General features: G+C 38.8%; 3 protein-coding genes across 3 annotated transcripts in view; 2 read left to right on the top strand and 1 right to left on the bottom strand.

Annotated features, from left to right (window-relative positions):
• LOC121656576 (E3 SUMO-protein ligase PIAS1-like) overlaps positions 1-22,922 on the top strand; it is an 81,973-nt gene that overhangs the window by 45,742 nt on the left and 13,309 nt on the right. Inside the window, exons 3-5 of the mRNA XM_042011678.1 lie at positions 17,961-18,045; positions 18,142-18,280; positions 18,380-18,514. Coding sequence (XP_041867612.1) covers positions 17,961-18,045; positions 18,142-18,280; positions 18,380-18,514 — 359 coding nt within the window. The remainder of the gene's footprint in view (positions 1-17,960; positions 18,046-18,141; positions 18,281-18,379; positions 18,515-22,922) is intronic.
• Positions 9,473-12,118, top strand: LOC121656784 (zinc finger BED domain-containing protein 4-like). The gene is made up of 2 exons (XM_042011957.1): positions 9,473-10,763; positions 10,928-12,118. Exons 1-2 carry the CDS (start codon positions 9,703-9,705, stop codon positions 11,439-11,441), a joined length of 1,575 nt encoding a protein of 524 aa, XP_041867891.1. The 5' UTR covers positions 9,473-9,702; the 3' UTR covers positions 11,442-12,118.
• LOC121656853 (zinc finger BED domain-containing protein 4-like) lies at positions 18,602-21,247 on the bottom strand. The gene is made up of 2 exons (XM_042012078.1): positions 19,957-21,247; positions 18,602-19,792 (listed from the first exon to the last, which is right to left on the bottom strand). Exons 1-2 carry the CDS (start codon positions 21,015-21,017, stop codon positions 19,279-19,281), a joined length of 1,575 nt encoding a protein of 524 aa, XP_041868012.1. The 5' UTR covers positions 21,018-21,247; the 3' UTR covers positions 18,602-19,278.

Genomic DNA, 22,922 nt, shown 5'->3' with positions numbered 1-22,922 from the left:
ACATTATACATGATTAAATCAGCACATTTTTTGGAGAGCAATGCAGACCCACTTTAGGTTTGATGAGAAATCTGTCCATAATGGCTTGCTGCATAAAAAGACCGCTGTCGAGTGAATTATTGAGGTAAAAGTGTCTAATAAAGCATTTTGAAAATGGCCTCCTTCAGAGATGGATAAGTCAATTACTTTATTTTTGTGTACCAAGTCTGAAAACCCTTTTGTGTTAATTAGCCAGATTTTGATTCTGTCCATTAGACTGTACCTAAAAGCAACCAAAAGGCTGCACTGATCATTTTTTGGCCAAAAATCCAATCTTGATATAACTTTTGCCTTATAGGTTCAATTATTGTTTGCATTTTATCTGACATACTGTCTGTCATGCTTATTTATGCCGATTGTTGCAAATGTATTATTACCTCTGCCAAGGTGGAAGTTGTTTTTGGTAGCATTGGTTTGTGTCTATGTTTGTCTGTCTGTCTGTCTGTCTGTCTGTCTGTCTGTTAGCAACATAACTCAAAAGGTTATAGACGGATTTTGATTAAAATTTCAGGAAATGTCAGAAAAAAAAAAGAATAAGGAGCAATATTTTGGTGTGATACGAATCACTGTCTGGATCCAGGAATTTTATAAAGGATGTTTTTTTACTGTAATTATACTATAATTGTAATATTAAAGCTTCTAACTCAACAGATAAATCCCAGAATGATCGACAACAAAAAATAAATAAAAAAATGACATGATGACATCATGGTAGATGTTAAATACACTAAAAGCTAACCCAGATTACGGCTGACTCAGATTACCGCCATTAGAGAAAATGTTAATTCCTTCAGTAACTTCAAAACTATTATACCCATATGCCTCATCTTTGTGTCTAAGGGTATGTTTCCAGGGTTTAGGATTCTGCTGTTGTGGCCAAGGGCTCCTTTGGGATATATATATAACTGACTCACTGAGGCTGACTGTTACTCTGATCATGACTGCAGCCTTAAGGTGGCACTCTGTGGCTGTGGACGTAGTCATGACTGTGCTACAACTGTGTCAATTCTGGCAATGACAGAAGTTTTTAATGGGCATAACTCTGACTAAATGCTGCTGTTCTGATGCTGGTTGAGCATTGTAATGAAGCTCCTGAACTTCTGTAGAGTGTTGGCAAAATATCAGTCATAGACACACTGCATGTTTAAATAGTAACATCTGGACACATCCACCATAGATTAAACCACATGGCAGCCAAAATGCAAAGTGGAACCATATCCAGGCACAACTTTTCACAGCCTGCCAGAGCAGCTGTGTTCACAGCCAACAGCTGGATGTTGTCAAAGATCAACTTTTTTTTTTAATGAGTAATGAGCAATGAATGCACCACATTAAATGTCACATCATCTTTCTTTTCTGTAATATCTTTTTATGTTTAGTTTTGTTTGTTTGTTTTCATTAAAGAAGACTGCATAAAAATGCATCCATTCATAAGGTTCAGATGGAATACAAACCTTAACGACAAGGTCAAGCAGAAGTTACTGCAAGATGTCATGATTTTGAAAAGCAACTCAAAAATAATCATGGAAAAAAATCCTACAGTGCCATCTCAGGGACTCTAATAATTCTTTTTTCCCTCAGCATATTTTCAAAGTTCTTGGTAAAGGCATCTGCCTTCAGCACTGCAGTAGGCTTTTAAGCTAGTACATAAATCATGTCAGATTGGTCTCCGTCTCCCTGTTAGTGTATGTTTCAAAAGTGTGTATCATCACCCTGCAGGTTCCACTGTAAACACAAGAACTTTACTACTGGAAAAATGGTTAACTTTCATTAGAGGATAATTTGACACAATTTTGATTATGTTTTTTTTATTTATTTATTATTTTGGTAACATTTTGGTCCCCCTGCTCCCTTTTTGTTGGTCTGATTGATTAATCATTTTACTTTTGTATTGCTTAATTAATCCAATTACCAATCTGATATCCTCCATCTTTTAAATCTGGTTAACTCCCAAGTTCTTTAATTAAAAGTTCATATTTTCATACCAACTGCTATATGTGCTACACAGTTGGCTGCATCTTTGCTTTAAAATTATTATAATTATTCTATTCATTGGTGACATTAACAGTGATTTTTGTATTACTAGTTGATTGCAGTTGGATATTCTGCAGCACCAGTACCTCTTGAGGAACCGCAGACTGATTTAATAATTCAGTTATGAATATCTAAACGATTCCTGGATTCTGGTAATTAATTCATTTTCTTTCCCTTGTGCTGTATGAAGAATATAATAATCTTTATTTACAACTTGGAGTTTAATAATGTAAAGCACACCCAGAGAAACGTTTGATCTGTATTCATTCAGCTGCAAATTACTTTTCAGTGCACAAGATAGACACTGCTGGTGGTTTTGTTTTACATTATGTTAGATTTTGGTAGTCAATGAAGTGTGAGGTATTTGAGATGATATTTGTTCAGATTTCTGTCCTATCTGCTTGTCAGGGAGGTGAGTCTTACATATGCAACATTTTATCAACATACAATATAATCACATTCCATTAAACCTGCAGTTTATCCTTTACTTCAGAAACTGATCACAGAACCAGATTATAAATGCTGGACCAGTAACATCAGTATGTGCACAGTAACATATATGTCCTGTATGTCAACACATGCAGGGCTTCGGACTAACTGTTTGCATGGATTACACTGGTGTGCCTATCTTTTTAATTTGGATGCAGCCTTATTTTCACAATGTAGCTCTCAGTAGCTCATTTTAATACATTTTAATGATTGTCTTTTGATAATTACACATAGACATTGTCATTTAAGGTATTGTGAATAATAATGAGCTTTAGAAAAATGTTTGTCTTTATTTGAAGCTTGAATGTTAAGCAAAACAAAAAAAACACCTAAACATACATCTGTGTCATTCTTTGTTGTACCGGATATCTAATATGCACCTCTGTTCATTTCAAACCTACACACAACATGGTGTACAGCTGTGGATCAGAGCCAATCAGAGGTGAAGACCCACTCCTTCTCTTAGCTTTTATTACAATGTTCTTCTGTGAGCTCGAGTAGGAGGGAAAGGACACAGAACATGCAGAGAGATAATAATGTCCTTCACCTGGAACTGAGATATGTTAGAAGCGCTGGTGCGACCAAGAAAAAAAGTTAGTTGCACTCAACAAATGTTAAACAAATTAATTTATAATTTACTTCATAAGCTAAAATTAAAAAGGAAATTAAGAAAAAGATGAGAACTAGGCCTTAATATTATGACTGGTTATCATTAGAGACAGGCTTTATTACTAATGAAACACATTTCATGATATTTTTTTAAATCCTTTCTGTTTCATTTGCAGCTCATTTATCTGTGCTATTTGGCTGGTGCAGTTGTTTTCAAGTAGTTCCAAAACCTTATGATTAATATAAAATGTCTGTCGAAAAACTTCAGATTGTCAGTGCACTTTTTTATAAAGACAGCACAGTAAAGTTTAATTAATCATAGATTGAAACAGTATTTGAGGCTGAGCTATAATGTTGAATGTCTCTCCAAATTAAATAAAAAAAAATTAAATAAATCATGCCATGCCTCCTCCACAGAAGGATAAATGGGCAAATATCAAATATACATGTTTGATTTATTGCAAGTAACAAAGCCAGACTAATAAGTTCAGAACAGGAAAAATGCAAATTGGCTACACTTGTTCACCAGATTGTGACCAAACAATCACATTTAATCAACATAATTGAGTTGTTCTGTATGTCTTGTTTGCCATTCTTCTAGTAAGCAAACAAATGAGAATTAGTCAAGATACAATATCACATGTAGTAATATGTTAAATAAAGTACATCCACTATTAGTTCTAAGGTTTTATAGATCACTGCATGATGAAAAGAATCTATCCTTTATAGCTATTGTGATTAAGTCAAGAAACTCAGACGATCAACAATACATAACATTTTACATTTTATTTAACAAAGCTGAAAAGCAGTCTGTGAAATATTAAATTTTGTTACATATTCTACAAGAACATAGAGCGTTGTTGTTGCTCTTGAGGTTGCAAGGACATAAAGTTTGTTTTTGCTTGGTTATTTCACACTTCATGAGAAACTTGTGAATTTCATGCGGTGTCTTTATATGCCATGTGTTGTATCGATTTTTGTACTTCCTCAACCAGCTGTTTCTTAAAAATATGTCTAATTCCTTCTTCAGTTCTCCAGAGAACCATAAGAAAAGTTCTGCTTTAATTAAGTGTCGACAACAAACTGCAAGAAGATGATGTCATTTTGTTCTTGCCACCTCGACAAGAAGAAGAAAGTATGTAACTGCGTGTGTTAGAGGCTGCTAATCAAATGTACTTCAACAGTAAAAGCAGAGGTTTTGGCAGTTTGCTGGTCTGGAACATTCAGATGTGTTTTAATCAGTGCCAAGGAGGAAAGACATCAGCAATATTCTTAAAACTGTTGTTCCTATCAGTCAATCAGGGAAGTGTTAAAAGGCTATTTCTAAAAAGTCTGGAGTCCATCATTGAGCAATGAGAAAGATCCTAAACTTTCAAGGCAGTTGACAATCTTCACAGGGGTGGACAAATCATCACCCAAACTCCTTCCTTTCATCACATCACTCCCATCCTGCAAGAACTCCACTGGCTTCCCATTAAGTATAGGATAGAATACAAGATTCTCCTCTATACATACAAATCCATACATAAATTCTCACCCCCTTACCTCTCAGACCTTCTCCACATAGTCACCCCTTCCAGATGTCTTCGCTCCTCCTCTTCTGTCCATCTCTCTGTCCCTCCTGCCCGCCTCAGCACCAGGAACTCACTTCCTCCTGACCTCCGCAATACCGCCTCTCTCCTCACCTTCATTTCCAAACTCAAAACCCATCTTTTCAGAACAGCATACTGTCTGTAACCTTGTTTTCAATCACTTCCTCACCACTCTGCCTTTCATGTTTTGGTTTTTAAATGTGTTGTTTATGTTAGATTTCCTGAACTGTTAATGTTTTCTTTTATTTGTTTTGTACAGCGTCCTTGGGTGCCCTGAAAGGCGCTTCAAATATAATGTATTATTATTATTATTATTATACCAGCCAGTTCAGCCCAAAGCCAGACCATGCAATATTCAGAGAATGCAAAACAAAAACCCTTGAGCCATATCTCCCACTACTGGTTTTAGGCATCTAGCTTTCTCTGTGAAATGATACCATACCAACTTTATTTATACAACAATTTAAAAGAGTCACATCTGAAACAAAGTGCTGCACATAGCTGAGTACTAATAACTATTAGAAACTTTAAAAGAAAACAACAACAAACAGATAAAAACATAAGACATATGTATAAACATGACATATTAACAACTACAAACATACATGTAAATATGACACCGTAGTTTTAAAATCACAATCTTGTTTTTTTCTTTTTTTTTTTTTTTTAGAGCAAAGCCACAGTCTGTAATGAGATTGGTTTTAGTTAGAAATCAACCGTATTGATATAGAATACAATTATATTTTACTGCTGTCTTAAAAAGAGTTTGCCTTGGACCATTTTAGCCTGGTTGAGTGTGTATAAGTTTGATATATTGGAGAAGTGTGTTCAACTTTTTGACTGTTTCTTACTGCAGCTGGACCTGGTACCAGGTCCAGCAACTGTATGCACAAGTTGACGTATGTAAAAAGTTACTTTAATTTCTAATGTGTCTCAAACAAGAAACTCTAACGCCACTAAATCAACATTCCAAGTGAATGTTGTCAACAAGGTATTTATTTTATAACAACTTCAAAATATGTATGCAATAAATAACGATGCCGTCAACATAGGCAACACCTATCTAATGAAACTAGAAAAGCTACACTTTCAGATGATACTAAGCATAATCTTATCTTTGCCGACCACCTCACGTCAGTCTCAAATCAAACACAAAGCCAACCTTTGTATTTTACAGCAAGCACATCAGATTGCATGTTTATCACACAGTGTGTCACCAAATCCCAAAACTATTCTTACCAAAAGCAATATATTTCATTTACCGTTGCTTACCGTTTCGTGGTCATTTTCACTCTAACCTTACTATTCTTTGACCAAAATTCACAAAGTACTCATTCATAGTAGTGAAGCTGCAGCTTAAACTGTAAAACTTCTTGATTATACACTGTGCACATTGGTGATGATATAGTGGCTAAATGCCAGGCCAAAATCATGAATTGTATACACATATTATTTTGTAGCCAGATTCCCTTCCAAGAAGTACAATAGCTATGTGGCACTTTGGAACTGTTTGGGTATCCAAGTGGCCAAATAGAAAGTTCTTCCTGTACTATCCACACTAACACCTTCATAAAATCTCTGAACTTTGTGCTATTCTCATGTAACTTGGTACAGTTGCAGTCAAGGCATTGCTGAATGCATGCAGTGACATCTTTATGCATAGAATAATTTCTAACATGAGGTTTTCCACTGTGTAAACTAAAAAAGTCAATTGGATGGAGAAAAAATTACATTCTTTCCTTTGGTTTGTCACAATTTGGCATGCATATGAACATTCACAATGTTTCTGAAACTGGGGTTATATTCTGTGAGATCATAACTATACACTGAGACCAAGATTTAGCATATTGACCTGGTAATTGTAGTTATTGTTTAATTTGGGTAAGTCTGTTCAGGTGAACCACACTTCCAAAAACCCAAGGATTTAACAGATTAATGTACATGCATACATGTTAGCCTAACTCCCAACTCCATTATCAGGGTGTAGTACTCTGGTTTTGAAAGCTTTATTAATAAGTTAAGACAATATAGTTTAGCTTACATGTATTGTTAAACTCTGGTTTTAATTAACTTAATAGTAATTTACTTTTTATTTTCTAACGTTTTGGACTAACAGGATCAAAGGATAAGTGGTTATAATGCACCACATTTAGTTAAACCAAATAGGTAATGTCGACATATATACCTCATACCAACTGGCTAGCACAGTGGTGGAGGGGTTATGATTTGGGCTTGCTCTGCAGCTACAGGACTTTGGCTCTATGCTGTCATTGAGTTGATGATCTGTATACCAAGATATTCTAGTCCATATTGTGTGAAAGCTAAAGATTGGCTTAAACTGGATCATGCAAGTGGACGATGATCCCCAACACACCAAAAATCTAGGACACAATGACCAAAAAAAAAAATAAAGTGTTGCATTAGTCTAAAATCCACACCTCAGTTTGAGGCGTACGTAGCCAAATGCTCACAAATCTCAGTGAACTGAAGAAATGTAAAGAAAAGTTAGCTAAATTCCTCCACAACAATGTGGAAGACTGATAACAAAAAGCTATTTAAGTTAATTTGCTAAAGATGGTTCTACATGCTGTTGTGTCTAGTGTACAAGCATTTTGACTTAGTTTTTGTTAAACCAACTGTAAAACCTTAGAGCTAAAAGATACTTAGGTTTATTTTACACGTAACAGTTTATCTTCAGCTATATGCAGCCGGTTATGATGATGATTTTCCCACACATACAGTACAGAAACCAGCCACTTCACTCCACATGAAAACAGCCCAATATTTACCAGATGACACTCTGACCCCTGCATGATTCTGAGTAAAATCTCCATCTCACTGTAAACAATGAAGCCTTCTCACAGCAAATGAACATCAACAAAAGGAGCCTTGGCTTCACTCAGCTATAAACAGCCTGCATAAAATGGCTTCCATCTCTCAGAGCCTATTAAACCTGCATTATTTTCTTCTATCAGAGTTGCTCCATCATCATCTCCACGTTCTCTTGACAGACCCATCTCCTATTAAATGTAAACATTTGTGGCTCTGCTCATTTAGCTGATCTCAAACATTACTAATATTATTGTCTGTATTTAATGTCACTTTTTTGTAAGATTCATTGCATAGTGACTTGGGTGTGGCATATATTGCCTTAAACTAAACCAGCTGATGGAGATAACGAAGCCAGCATGAATGAAAGAAAGCCTTTAATGCCAACTTTAGCAGCCCTGCGTTCACATCGGAATGCCTAAATGAGGTTCGTCAGTTTTTGCAATTTTACAACTCCCATATGCAGACAGTAAAAGGTAATCACTGCTGCTAGGCGGACAGCAAGTAACACTTCTAGAAAGTTTTCACTTGTCATTGTGCATAACTGTGGGCGTACCATCCAGATCTGACCTTTTGTTGCAGATCCTTCTGGCATTGTAGTTTTGCATTTGAGTGACACTGAAAGTATTTATGTCTTTGTTCTGCTCATGAATGTTGTTTTATGTTGCGTATGTGCACATATGTGTGGCTGCCTCTGTGTGTTTGTGCCTGTGGTGCAGAGAAAAAAGTAGCAAAGCCACTAACAAGTTAATAAACTCCATCTGGGCTTTGTTGTGCTGAAGACAGGCTATAGAGCTGAGCACATTCTCTGAAGTTTAACTCACATCTTCTCTTCAAAGTATAACAAAATCCAAAGCTGAAGTTTTCTAGGTTTTTGTCTGCTCCATTGTTAAAATATTCACACTTTTTTTTAAAGAAAAAAGTAGACACCGGTAGCCTCGAGTAAGCCTGTAGAGAGTTTAACTTATTTTCACTCTGAGTTGTTATTTAGGACAAATATGTAGATGCATATTTGAAGTGAAAGTAGAATGATGTCTTCATGTTGTGTCTGTATGGATCCTGTACAACAAATGTAGTCATGGGAACTTAAATCTTATCACTTTTAATAACTTATAAAGTGTATACTATTGTTTATTTTGTTTGTGTTTTTGCCCACCCTGTTTATTATATGCACTAGGAAACCGTTGTCAGTGTAACCCCTTGCAGTTTAGCACAACAGGCAAGGACAGCCAGTAGACATGACTTAACTTCAACCTTTTCTTTGATTGTAGTGCACAGAAATAATTTTTATGTATAATTTTAGACACCATATACCAAATAAGATGGCAAATAGTGCTATGCCTTTGTTCCCCCTTGTTTTATTTCCTGTTTATTATAGATATTGACCCACTGAAGGTCACTTTCCCCATCTGTCACTCCTCCTACCATCTGCTTTAGATTCATTTACAGCATACAAATCAAAAGAAAATAGAAAAAACAGCATAGTAGTAGGTATAGCAGTGGTCTCAATCTGCATATCATAAAGGTCATAGTCCTTCTGCTTGCTACAATGCTGGACAGGACAAGTAAAAAATAAATAAATATGTATATCTATCTATATATATATATATATATATATATATATATTAGGGATGCACCGATCGATCGGCCGTCCGATCGATCGGCCCTGATTTCCTTAATTTTGTGGGATCGGTGATCGGCCGATCACTACATGTGAAACCGATCTTAGCAACCGATCATAACTATCTCGCAAAAATCCTTGAGCTCTGCTATGAGGGTACGCTTCCTGACCCCCCCCCCCCCCCCCTCCTCCTCAGTGTGTCACGTCTGCACGTAGGTCAGCGTAACAGTCCACCTTAACAAGATGTCCTCAGTGTGGCAGTTTTATGTAGTGAAAGAAAATGAGCCAAAATTGGCAGTTTGCATTTCGTGCAAGGCCGAAATTAGTCGCGGTGGGGCCACAACCAAAACTTACAACACAACAAACCTTATTCGCCATTTAAAAAATCACCATCGAGCTGATTATGCAGCATTTGAAGCTAGCAACCAAGTTAAGGCTAAAGTTGCTAGCGGAAGCAAAGAGCCAGCCAGTAGCCCGCTGTTCACTTTTATGAGCAATGAAAAGAGCAAGGCAACGACAAGGAAACTTATGGAGTTCATGGCATTGGACGACCAACCGTTTTCTGTCGTGGAGGACCCAGGTTTCAGAAACCTGATGCAGCACCTGAGCCCACGTTACAATTTGCCAAGCCGGAGATACTTTTCAGATGTTGCCTTACCGGAGTTGTTCAACGAAGTTTCACGATGCACTCGCAGCCTGCTAGAAGCCGACGCAAAGACGCTCAGCTTTACAACAGACATCTGGACTTCTGATGTAAGTTTAATGTCCATGCTGAGTCTTACTGCGCAGTGGATCGACCAACAATTTGAACGACAACAGGTGCTTCTACGCTGTAAAGAAATGCCGGGGTCTCACACTGCTGCCAACTTGTCAGTAGAGTTTAAGGCGATGTTGGATCAGTGGAATATAAGTCATGAAAGCGTTCACGTTGTCTTACGAGACAACGCTCGTAATATGGCCAAAGCACTGGATAATGCCAACTTGAAAAGTTTGCCCTGCCTGGCGCACACGCTGCAACTTGTTGTAAACGAGGGACAACTCGCGCAGCGCAGCATAGCAGAAGTTGCGGCAATAGGAAGGAAAATTGTCGGGCATTTTAAACATTCATCGCTGGCATATTCCCGCCTCTATGACATACAGGAACAGTTAAATCAGCCCAGGAAACGACTACAACAAGACGTTGCGACTAGGTGGAACAGCACTGTCTACATGTTGCAGTCCCTGTTAGAGCAGAGACGTGCCATTGGGGTGTATGCTGCTGAGAACGAGTTACCAGCCGCATTTACAGCACACCAGTGGGAGCTTGTGGAAAATGTGCTGACCATCCTCGCACCTTTTGAGGAACTTACAAAGGAGATCAGCTCATCAACAGCTTCAGCAGCTGATGTCATCCCAGCGGTCACTGCACTCAAACGACTTTTAGAGAAGCAAGCAAGCACAGACCGCGGTGTGGGTACAGCCAAAGCAACACTGTTGGAAGCTGTTGTAAGAAGATTCAACAACATTGAGCACGAGCCCCTGTACAGCTTGGCTACTATTCTTGATCCAAGGCAAGTAACTAATTATTGTCTTTTCTATCCATAATTACAAAATCCCTACTACCAGTTAAAAAGAACTACATTAAAAAGGAAATTGCTTATTTTTACACATAAGTCATAAAAACTGATGTGAAAAACAATAATTAATCCATCTTTCTTTGTTTATGCAAAACAAGATACAAGAATCGCTACTTCTCAGCAGAGATGAAAGATGAGGTGAAACAGCTCCTTCTGGCCAAACTTGCGGAGGAAGAGACCAGATCCACACCTGTGGCTGAAAGACCTGTTGCAGAAACATCCACCAGACTGGGACCTCCTGACACTGATGCACCTGCAGCTAAAAGGTGTAGTCTACTGTTGGCAGTACATGATGAAATCCTAAAGGAGAACATTGAGAAGGAGCAACAGCTAGCCACCCCTTCAGCCTTGCAGGTAGAGAGCTACTTATCTGAAGTTCCCACCGACAGGAGCCAAGATCCATTGGCCTACTGGAGGCTCAATAAAGTTCGCTTCCCTCATATTGCTTCACTTTCCCGAGCCTATCTGTCAGCCCCATGCACAAGCATTGAAAGCGAACGCCTGTTTAGCTTGGCTGGGCATGTAGTGGATGAGAAAAGAAATCGTCTGTCTGGTGAAAAAGCAGAAATGCTTTTGTTCATAAAGAAAAACTTGCCACAAATGTACAAGTGACAACAATTAGTCAGTGAGAACAGCTTCTCTGTGCAATGTTACTCCTTGTTACTACCTGTTGACTTGAAAATGTTACATATCCTGCACCGTATTTTCTTTTAGGACTTCTGTTCTTTAAGGTGTTTGTTGATTATTTTTTAGATGTTTTTTATTTTTAAATAGCCACAGAACTGCTGCATTTGTACTTTTTTTTCTTTTTGCACTACAAAAAAACTCAAATTCAAGACACTTGATGGTTTAAGCTTGTAAATTGTTTTATTTATTATTTTTAAGTAATTGCATTGTTTTATATTGCATGCAGAAAATGCAAAATATAAACTTTTATTTTAGTGAGAGGCTCAATTCAGCTCATTCATTCAATTCAATCTGTTGAGCTAGTTTTCTGTTTACGTGATTAAAAACAGAGTAAAGTAAAATAGTGAACAGATTTTTGTTATGTGGACAACAATACTCAAAGTTTTTTCTAATTTTGGAAAAATAACTTGTGCAGTTAAAAAGTTTACATTGTAGTAAATGTTACTGTTTTTTTCAATAAAACAAAATTTGGTACGTTGAAGATGTAAGCTGTCAAGTCAATTCTGAGGAAAAATCGGTATCGGCAAATATCGGTATCGGCAAGTCAGATTTTTTAAAGATCGGTGATCGGTGATCGGCCAGAAAACTGCAATCGGTGCACCCCTAATATATATATATATATATACTTAATGCATATAAATGTATATACAGATAGATCCAGTTTAAACAGGTGCCTTGCTGTGTGGACTTTGCATGTTCTCCTTGTGTATGCGTGGGTATCTCTGGGTACTCCAGCTTCCTCCCAATGTCCAAAGACATGCATGTTAGATAATATGGTCACTAAATTCTCGCTAGGAGTGAGTGTGAGTGGTTGTTCATCTCTGTGTTAGCCCTGCAATGGACTGGCGACCTGTCCACGGTGTACCCAGCCTCTCAACTGCTAAGTACTGAGTTAGGCTCAAGCTTCCCCGCAACCCTGAATTAGATTAAGTGGTATAGAAAATGGATGGATGAAAACTTCTGCAGTTCCAAAATTTCTGGGAGGAGTTTCAGTTGATAATGCTTTCATTCCAAACTAAAATATTGTCCTTTTTTCCCATATTACTTTACCCTTTAAAGTGGCCCTACCGAGCTTTGGCAGACTTTTGCACTTCGGTGCCCCCTAACAGAAGCCGGTTCAGTATGCATATATCCTTTCTCTTCTCTGAGCTCTCTCCAGCTTGTGAAAGTTATTCCAATGTTGACTCTTGTTTTTTTCACTTTCTCTCCTTTTTTCTCACTTCCTTTGAAAATGTCTTCATGGATTTCTTATCTGAATCAGTCATGGTTCACGTTCAAAACGGCCAGTGTGTTGATATCCAGTTGCGGGCATGTAACGCGGTGCCATAAAGCGAAACGCAGCTGTCACATGATGCCCTGTGCTGTTAAAAAAAAAGTTATAAAATACAGTTTCTCATCCTTGAGATGCTCATGTGCAACAACGGCTCCAGGAATGTGCATAATAAATAGTGTACCATCAAAACAAGTTAGAAGCACAGAGTTTTAAAGTTGGAAAGTTATATAGTGTTACTTTAAAACGAGACTGTGATGCCATTACTGAACACCTGCAAATTCTGTTCTTCTCTAAGTCAGAGCAATTCAAACAAACACACAATCTAGATCCCACTATAAACAAATATTTCATTCATCCCCCAGGCCAGCATATTCCTAATCTGATTACCATAACCAAAAAAACACCTGAACAAACAGCTGCTGACTGGGCAATAGGGATCAGCAAGGGTTTACTGATGATGAGCCATCTTTAATACTCTGAAGACTTGTGTTTATCTTTTAGGCTTTGCTATGCTGATGAACACCTGAGTTACAAATCCAGTCAGGTTATCTAATCTGACCTCTGCTGAGCCGCTGCTTGGTTACGCATTGATAAGAGTTACCGATGACTAATATAATTAAACATCTAACAATAACAATGAGCGTATTTGTCTTAAAATTAAGACAAAATAAACCAAGCTATGGTCAACTATAAGCTTTATTTATCTTGATGTTACAGTTTTTATTGTAGAATAAAATCAGCAATAGCAGAAAAACAGGAAATTGCCATTTCAGTTCAGTTACTGGTGTAAAGTAAACCTTGACGTTAGAAGTAACTTTACTGGTCAAGTACAAAGCATACCATCACAGATGCCTGTTTTGGATCTCAGAGGTTTCTTCACTTCTTTTCATCTTTCTATTTGATTATTCTTGTCATTCTTTTGTATACAGACACTCAAACATTCTCCATTAGTGAATCTTTAGAGCAGCTGGTGGGCAGATTTAGTTGTTTTTTGGAGATTCTCAGCCTAACAGTTAGCCCCTTGATCTGAGGATTTATGCTCAGCTAAGTTAACTGGATCCTGAAAGTAGTTCATATTTGCTAACAAAATATGATCTTATTTATCTCTTGAACAAGGCAGCAAAAAAGAAAACATGTCAAACTTGTCCATTTATCAAAACAAGTAGTTTTAGTAGACACATAAATGGATCAGACAGTCTTCACATAAATATTAAGTGAAGAAGAGCATGAATGTTGTTTCAGCTCTTGATGGTTTTCAATACTCAAGACTGTTTTGTGTGCAAGGCTTCTGACAGCATCCCTACAGATGGTATCAAATGCTGTATTTGCATTTTTAAGTCATTGTAGGAGTATTTTTGTGTGTGTGTGATGGGGTATAAGTGAGTCTGTGTGTGTTAGCAAGAGAGCGGAAGACATCAATCAAAGCTCATTTCAGTCCTTCTCATATCTCTCCTAACCACATTCATTGAAACACCAGAAACAAATCCACTAAATCCACTGCCAAAGAGAGAGAGAGCGAGAGAGAGAGAGTGAATTTTAGAGTGATAGAAGAGTGAGAGAGCACTTTCTATTTATAACCTATGTGCCCGGAGAGGAGGAACACTGTTGTTCAAAAGCATACTCGTGCTTGGTTTTGTCCTGCAGTAAACAGGCTGCAGCTCAAAGGACACAGGAACATAGGTGTACAATAATGCACGGCGTATGGATGATAAACAGCAAGGAGGTGAGATGGGTCATCACTGGGAAAATTAATGGCTTTTTGAAAAGCTTATGAAAGGACGAGCGCAACTGGTCTAGTAATCATCCACAGGAACTGTAGACTTTATCCTCCTCAACATCCTACACAGAAAGAAATTACCTCTCTGCACCCTGTGCAGCTGACAGTAACTGTCCATGTGCATGGTCAAACACACACAGGTCCTCTGCATGGGTTTTAGCAGCACCTCACTGACAATTCATCATTGTTTGCTTGTTTTTTTGTTTGTTTGTTTTTTTTGGGGGGGGGGTCATTAAAGCATCAATTTGTAGTGTTAATGTTATTCGTCTTGCCAAAAGATTCCCGCTGAGATTCAGCAGTTTGACACAGGAGAAAGAAGAATTTAGTATTTACAGTATTTTAACATAATGCGGCTGGATAGTGCAGTTGGCAGGGCATCTGTCTCCCATGCAGGAGACCTGAGTTTAAATCCCACAGGGGATGATTAACACCTTCCAGTTGGGTCCTTAGGCAAGACACTTAAAGCTACTGCCTAATCCAGGGGTGGCCAACGTCGGTCCTTTGTCTTTTGGAGAAAAGCATCTGCTAAATGACTGTAGAATAGAATAAAATAGAACAGTTATCAACGTAGTGGTGGAAACGAAGACAAAAAGTTTTTGCTCTGTTTAGGTCTTCATTGTTTTCACTTGTGAAACTCCTTACTGTAAAATGTGTTAGTCATCTGTCCTGCCCAGTAGCCATGAAAAGAACAGTCTTTTATTTAACCAGTGCTCATAACATAGATATGCCAAAAATTGCAGTTTTGGCAATAAAACCAAGAATGTTTGTGTTGTGTGTGCAAGTTGCCCGTTACCTTGCTTCCCTTTGGCTACTTTCCAACATGCTACCATTACAGAGCGTGTTAATCACATTTTCTTTCTAGTGTTGGATAATAAGTTATTGATTATTTATTAAATGCACTTTATTTCCATTTATGCAATCAGTTCCTCTGCAACTCAGCAACAGCACCATATTTAAATAAACTGTTGATTTTTGTTGTGTAAAGCCGCATTCCAAGATGAAAGAACACAGACTGGATGTTGGCAATTCTTCTTCGTTTCCATGTTGCTTTGCGTGTTGCGACGCACCGCTATGACATCACACAATTACATAGCTGACGCATCTATCACAATTTGGCCGATAAGTGGCCTATCGGGAAAGGGCATGTATCAAACTGTCTCATACCGACTCGCACCTGCTGGTGGAAACAGGGCTATAAAGACCTTATACCCCGTTGAGTTTGGAGTATTATCGGCCTCACTTGCTATTGGACAGATTTGTGAAATGCATGTATTGCTGATTTAATATTTCTGTTTGTAAAATGATTATTCATTGACTTAACAGTCATGTTGAACTTTTTTTTTTTTTTTTTTTTTGTGCCACTGGACAGATCAGACTTGCCTTAACCGCAGTCTGTATCCTAACATCTCTGACATCTCTGGCTCTGATGCTATCAATGTTTTGATTTCCCTCTGGCAGAAAATACTTCATCATACTTTCCATAATGCTGAAATTCTTCCTTAAAGATCCCTATTATACCCATATATGGTTTCATTTACCCAGGTTTGGGGTAGAGATTTATATGTTCTAATGTTCAGAAGCTAACACTTATTATCCTGGACATTTTTCCTGCTGTAGTCTCCTCTTGTCTAAAATGATAAATTTTTTCTTCTGCTTCTTCAAGGCTCTTCTCCCAAAGGCCCTTTTAACTGATATTTTAGAAATGTTGGTTAGCCACACAGCTTTTCATTTCTTGTTTGAGATATCCTGAACTTTCAACTAGACAAACTTTATGCATATGTGGTTCCTGGTGGGGTAGTTAATGGAGAAAAAAAATGGATTACAACGGGGCATTTAGAAGCAACAACTTCTGTAAGAGATGATAACTCTTTTCTGCTGACGACGGACTTTTCAACAACAATCAGAAGTTTGCTAAAATGCATTAAAAATTTCAAGTTTTAACTTATTAATAATTTGTATCTTTGAAGACACAAGTGCAAGGGGAAAGATTTTTAGAAATATGCAAAAGACAGGAAAGTTTATGGGTAAGAGAAGATATGCCGCTCAGGATTACATGGCAGACCTGCATGACAAACTGTCATGCCAGTCTGATCAATACAGTCACTTGAACTCAGGAGTACCTTAGAAAACCATTTTCCACCAGCACAGTCCGCTGCTGCATCCAGAAATGTGACCTGAGACTGTATAATGCTCTGAGGAAGCCATACATCAACCCTGTGCAAAAACACAGCCGGATTCTCTGGATACAAGCTTATCTCAGAAAGACAGTCGACACGTGTTCTGCGGGCAGATTAGTACACGTTCCAGCTGCTTTTGAGAAAAAATTACATGTTTCTACATTACAGAAATTTTAAAAAATGTATATTTAGGCAGACTCTTATCAGAGAAGAGTGCAAAAGCCAGAGACTGTGATGGTGTGGGGTGCATCAGTGGACACGTGTGATAGGGCCACTGTTGCTGAGGCTATATTGGAATTATGAAGGGTTTTATTCAGCCATCAAAGTGATGTGTTTTTCTAGGATGTCCATTGTTATTTCAGGACAATGCCAAACCTCGTTCTGCCTGACTTAGAGCAGCCAGGTATTATAGGCACAGAAACACAGATGGTATCATGGAGAAGGGGGAATATGACGACGACCACAACAGACTGTAGAGCAGCTGAAGTCTTTCATTCAGTAACTGCTCCAATTAGTGTCCTCAATTACAATTAAAATGTATAATTAATCAGAAGGTTAATGTAACACAGTTATATGTTTTTGTTGTTGCAAGTGTAAAATTCTAGAATATTTATTATGAAAATACAGAATTAATCAACAAATGAGTTTTGCTTGAGATTGATTTTGTTCCTTTGCAGACATTTGTACAGCCAAAATGAGCTACATAATCCACCAATAAAAGCAAAATATGACCTTTCTAAGTCCTCTTGTTTTTTGCTAACCTCCTACGCAAACTTTTCTTGACTCTGTGAACCTGAGGTCTCTTTAAAGCAGGCTGGGTTAGTAACACCAGTTATTTCCAGCACCTGTGGGTGGACATATAAATAGAGCACATCTTCATCTTCACCTCAGTGTGAGGTATAGTTTTTGACGTCCAGGTGCTATTTAGTGAGTCATTTCTTAGATACGAGGTCTCACTAATGATACTGTTTTTTCTGAATGAAAATACTTCATATACACAGCTGCACCGGCATTTCTTCATTTCTTTTTCTTTTTATCCTTGCTGAGTGGCTGTTTGTGGTCATGCTTGGTCTTATTCATAGAGGATACTATTATTCTCATCTTATTGTTATAGTGTTTTGGACTTTGATATTTTGCTGCAGTTAAAAACTTAAGGTATGTAATTTAAACATACAGAATATTTTAAATGTAATTTTCTTCTCTCTGTTTCTCCACAGCGTCAGACAACAGCCAACGATTTCAGGAAACATGTTTTGCATTTGCATTAACGCCACAGCAAGTTCAGCAGATCAGCAGCTCAATGTAAGAGAAACTCAGCTCTGTCAAATGCAGGATGTTCAATTGTTAATGAATAATCCATAAACATACACAATGATGTTTCTGTGTCCGTCCTCAAAGGGACATCTCGGGGACCAAATGTGATTTCTCAGTTCAAGTTCAGTTGCGCTTTTGCCTGTCAGAGACAAGCTGTCCTCAGGAAGATCATTTCCCCCCCAATCTATGTGTGAAAGTCAACGGGAAGCCATGTAACCTGCCGGTGAGGAGCCATGAATCAACTGAATAATCTCCCTTCACTTGTAAACTGGAACACTCGCTGAGAATTCTAAAATTTCTTCTATTTGTGTCTGATTTCCAGGGTTATCTTCCTCCAACCAAAAACGGCGTGGAGCCCAAACGGCCCAGCCGGCCCATCAACATTACCTCACTGGTCAGATTGTCCACCACAGTCCCCAATACCATCGTGGTGTCATGGACATCTGAAATCGGAAGGGTAGGAACCAAACACTCCTGCTGTATATTTCTGTAAAGAGTTATGGTACTTAATAAAATGTCAATTTTAACCATTATTAGTATTAGGGGTGCACCGATTGCAGTTTTCTGGCCGATCACCGATCACCGATCTTTAAAAAATCTGACTTGCCGATACCGATATTTGCCGATACCGATTTTTCCTCAGAATTGACTTGACAGCTTACATCTTCAACGTACCAAATTTTGTTTTATTGAAAAAAACAGTAACATTTACTACAATGTAAACTTTTTAACTGCACAAGTTATTTTTCCAAAATTAGAAAAAACTTTGAGTATTGTTGTCCACATAACAAAAATCTGTTCACTATTTTACTTTACTCTGTTTTTAATCACGTAAACAGAAAACTAGCTCAACAGATTGAATTGAATGAATGAGCTGAATTGAGCCTCTCACTAAAATAAAAGTTTATATTTTGCATTTTCTGCATGCAATATAAAACAATGCAATTACTTAAAAATAATAAATAAAACAATTTACAAGCTTAAACCATCAAGTGTCTTGAATTTGAGTTTTTTTGTAGTGCAAAAAGAAAAAAAAGTACAAATGCAGCAGTTCTGTGGCTATTTAAAAATAAAAAACATCTAAAAAATAATCAACAAACACCTTAAAGAACAGAAGTCCTAAAAGAAAATACGGTGCAGGATATGTAACATTTTCAAGTCAACAGGTAGTAACAAGGAGTAACATTGCACAGAGAAGCTGTTCTCACTGACTAATTGTTGTCACTTGTACATTTGTGGCAAGTTTTTCTTTATGAACAAAAGCATTTCTGCTTTTTCACCAGACAGACGATTTCTTTTCTCATCCACTACATGCCCAGCCAAGCTAAACAGGCGTTCGCTTTCAATGCTTGTGCATGGGGCTGACAGATAGGCTCGGGAAAGTGAAGCAATATGAGGGAAGCGAACTTTATTGAGCCTCCAGTAGGCCAATGGATCTTGGCTCCTGTCGGTGGGAACTTCAGATAAGTAGCTCTCTACCTGCAAGGCTGAAGGGGTGGCTAGCTGTTGCTCCTTCTCAATGTTCTCCTTTAGGATTTCATCATGTACTGCCAACAGTAGACTACACCTTTTAGCTGCAGGTGCATCAGTGTCAGGAGGTCCCAGTCTGGTGGATGTTTCTGCAACAGGTCTTTCAGCCACAGGTGTGGATCTGGTCTCTTCCTCCGCAAGTTTGGCCAGAAGGAGCTGTTTCACCTCATCTTTCATCTCTGCTGAGAAGTAGCGATTCTTGTATCTTGTTTTGCATAAACAAAGAAAGATGGATTAATTATTGTTTTTCACATCAGTTTTTATGACTTATGTGTAAAAATAAGCAATTTCCTTTTTAATGTAGTTCTTTTTAACTGGTAGTAGGGATTTTGTAATTATGGATAGAAAAGACAATAATTAGTTACTTGCCTTGGATCAAGAATAGTAGCCAAGCTGTACAGGGGCTCGTGCTCAATGTTGTTGAATCTTCTTACAACAGCTTCCAACAGTGTTGCTTTGGCTGTACCCACACCGCGGTCTGTGCTTGCTTGCTTCTCTAAAAGTCGTTTGAGTGCAGTGACCGCTGGGATGACATCAGCTGCTGAAGCTGTTGATGAGCTGATCTCCTTTGTAAGTTCCTCAAAAGGTGCGAGGATGGTCAGCACATTTTCCACAAGCTCCCACTGGTGTGCTGTAAATGCGGCTGGTAACTCGTTCTCAGCAGCATACACCCCAATGGCACGTCTCTGCTCTAACAGGGACTGCAACATGTAGACAGTGCTGTTCCACCTAGTCGCAACGTCTTGTTGTAGTCGTTTCCTGGGCTGATTTAACTGTTCCTGTATGTCATAGAGGCGGGAATATGCCAGCGATGAATGTTTAAAATGCCCGACAATTTTCCTTCCTATTGCCGCAACTTCTGCTATGCTGCGCTGCGCGAGTTGTCCCTCGTTTACAACAAGTTGCAGCGTGTGCGCCAGGCAGGGCAAACTTTTCAAGTTGGCATTATCCAGTGCTTTGGCCATATTACGAGCGTTGTCTCGTAAGACAACGTGAACGCTTTCATGACTTATATTCCACTGATCCAACATCGCCTTAAACTCTACTGACAAGTTGGCAGCAGTGTGAGACCCCGGCATTTCTTTACAGCGTAGAAGCACCTGTTGTCGTTCAAATTGTTGGTCGATCCACTGCGCAGTAAGACTCAGCATGGACATTAAACTTACATCAGAAGTCCAGATGTCTGTTGTAAAGCTGAGCGTCTTTGCGTCGGCTTCTAGCAGGCTGCGAGTGCATCGTGAAACTTCGTTGAACAACTCCGGTAAGGCAACATCTGAAAAGTATCTCCGGCTTGGCAAATTGTAACGTGGGCTCAGGTGCTGCATCAGGTTTCTGAAACCTGGGTCCTCCACGACAGAAAACGGTTGGTCGTCCAATGCCATGAACTCCATAAGTTTCCTTGTCGTTGCCTTGCTCTTTTCATTGCTCATAAAAGTGAACAGCGGGCTACTGGCTGGCTCTTTGCTTCCGCTAGCAACTTTAGCCTTAACTTGGTTGCTAGCTTCAAATGCTGCATAATCAGCTCGATGGTGATTTTTTAAATGGCGAATAAGGTTTGTTGTGTTGTAAGTTTTGGTTGTGGCCCCACCGCGACTAATTTCGGCCTTGCACGAAATGCAAACTGCCAATTTTGGCTCATTTTCTTTCACTACATAAAACTGCCACACTGAGGACATCTTGTTAAGGTGGACTGTTACGCTGACCTACGTGCAGACGTGACACACTGAGGAGGAGGGGGGGGGGGGGGGTCAGGAAGCGTACCCTCATAGCAGAGCTCAAGGATTTTTGCGAGATAGTTATGATCGGTTGCTAAGATCGGTTTCACATGTAGTGATCGGCCGATCACCGATCCCACAAAATTAAGGAAATCAGGGCCGATCGATCGGACGGCCGATCGATCGGTGCATCCCTAATTAGTATATTTCCTAAATTAATTTGCTTTTCAGATTTCTAATTGAGTAGTTTAGTATTTTTTCTAATGCCAATACATCAAACAAATAATTTTATACAGCTTTTGAATTTTTTTTTTAACTTCCAGTGTTTCCCCATGGGGGTCTTCCACATTGGGAGCTACCCCTGCTCTGATTGCGTGGTCGTTGCCACGGTGACTGTCCCTGTCTGGGTGGTCGGGGCCCTGCACTGTGGCCCTATGATTGTGGTGTGGGCACGGTCTGCCTTGTCCATTTGTGTCTTGTCTAGATTGTCCCTTTGTAGCATTGACTTGATTAAAGCTGTTTTTAGAAGCTCTGGGAAGACGCCCGAAATTAAAGACAAGTTCACAATCTGTAACAGCTCTGGCTCCAGAGTCTTTGAGACCTTTTTGAAGAAACCTGTGGGCAGGATGTCCAGACAGCAAGAGGAGTTCAGCTGACGTAAGATGTCGCCCATATCTTTGCTGTTAATGGGATTAAACTGTGTCACGGTGTTTAAACTGGTTTTCGATGGACACAGTATTTACATTTTAGCATTAAAACTAGTGACAAGCTCATTGACTGAGTCCACTGACAGGGCATGTGTTCAAGAGAAGGTCTGGTTAAACATCCCACTCGTGTTTTCAGTTATACACCATTTTGTGATCACCTTGGCGTAGCTCCGCAGAGGCTCGACACGCACCTCTTCCAGACCTGACGTGCACCCCTGCTTCGCAGATGGTTACGCAGAGGGACTTCCTTGTTATTGGTCAGTTTGGGATCACGTGTTGCCGGATATCTGAATCTTCTCACTGAATTTGTGTGGTAACCACAGTTTTTAAAACAATAACCAGTGGATCAAGTTGATGAGAGGCTGATCGAATTATTTCATCGTTATCTTCCACAAGCTAATAAAGACACTGAACCATACTAGACACCATTTTTTGTTTTAAAACAGAAAATACCAATCGGATTGAAGTTAACCATCAAAAGAACTCCGACCTATTGTGTTTACCATCCGATACCACCCCTGCTGCCACCTTCAGATTAGGAGGAGAAACAGGAACACGACACCAAAACGACGCTCGAGTACGAAAGCAAACTCACCAGTGTCAGCTACGCCATAACCGACCACACGCAGACGCCGCACATTTAGTCTGTAGGTGTGAGCTGGTAGTTTTCTAGAGTCTTTTGCAAATCTTTTTAAAGTCTTCTGGTGTAAGCCCAGCATTAGTAAGAAACACCTGGAGGTGATTCACACATGACACGACTCGTTCAGTTGCCAACAGATTGATGGAAATCAGAACATGCATGAAAGGGGCTTTTAAAAAGGTTGAGAGCTCTCTGATCATCCTTAAAAATCTTGATATTGTGTTATTATAAACTAAGTGCTACTAAACAACTCTTTTGTTTATGTGTATATGC

The sequence above is a fragment of the Melanotaenia boesemani genome, chromosome 1, assembly GCF_017639745.1.
Source record: "Melanotaenia boesemani isolate fMelBoe1 chromosome 1, fMelBoe1.pri, whole genome shotgun sequence".
Taxonomy (NCBI): domain Eukaryota; kingdom Metazoa; phylum Chordata; class Actinopteri; order Atheriniformes; family Melanotaeniidae; genus Melanotaenia; species Melanotaenia boesemani.
The sequence above is the reverse complement of the archived record's forward strand: the minus strand, read 5'-3'. Positions and strand labels throughout refer to the sequence as shown.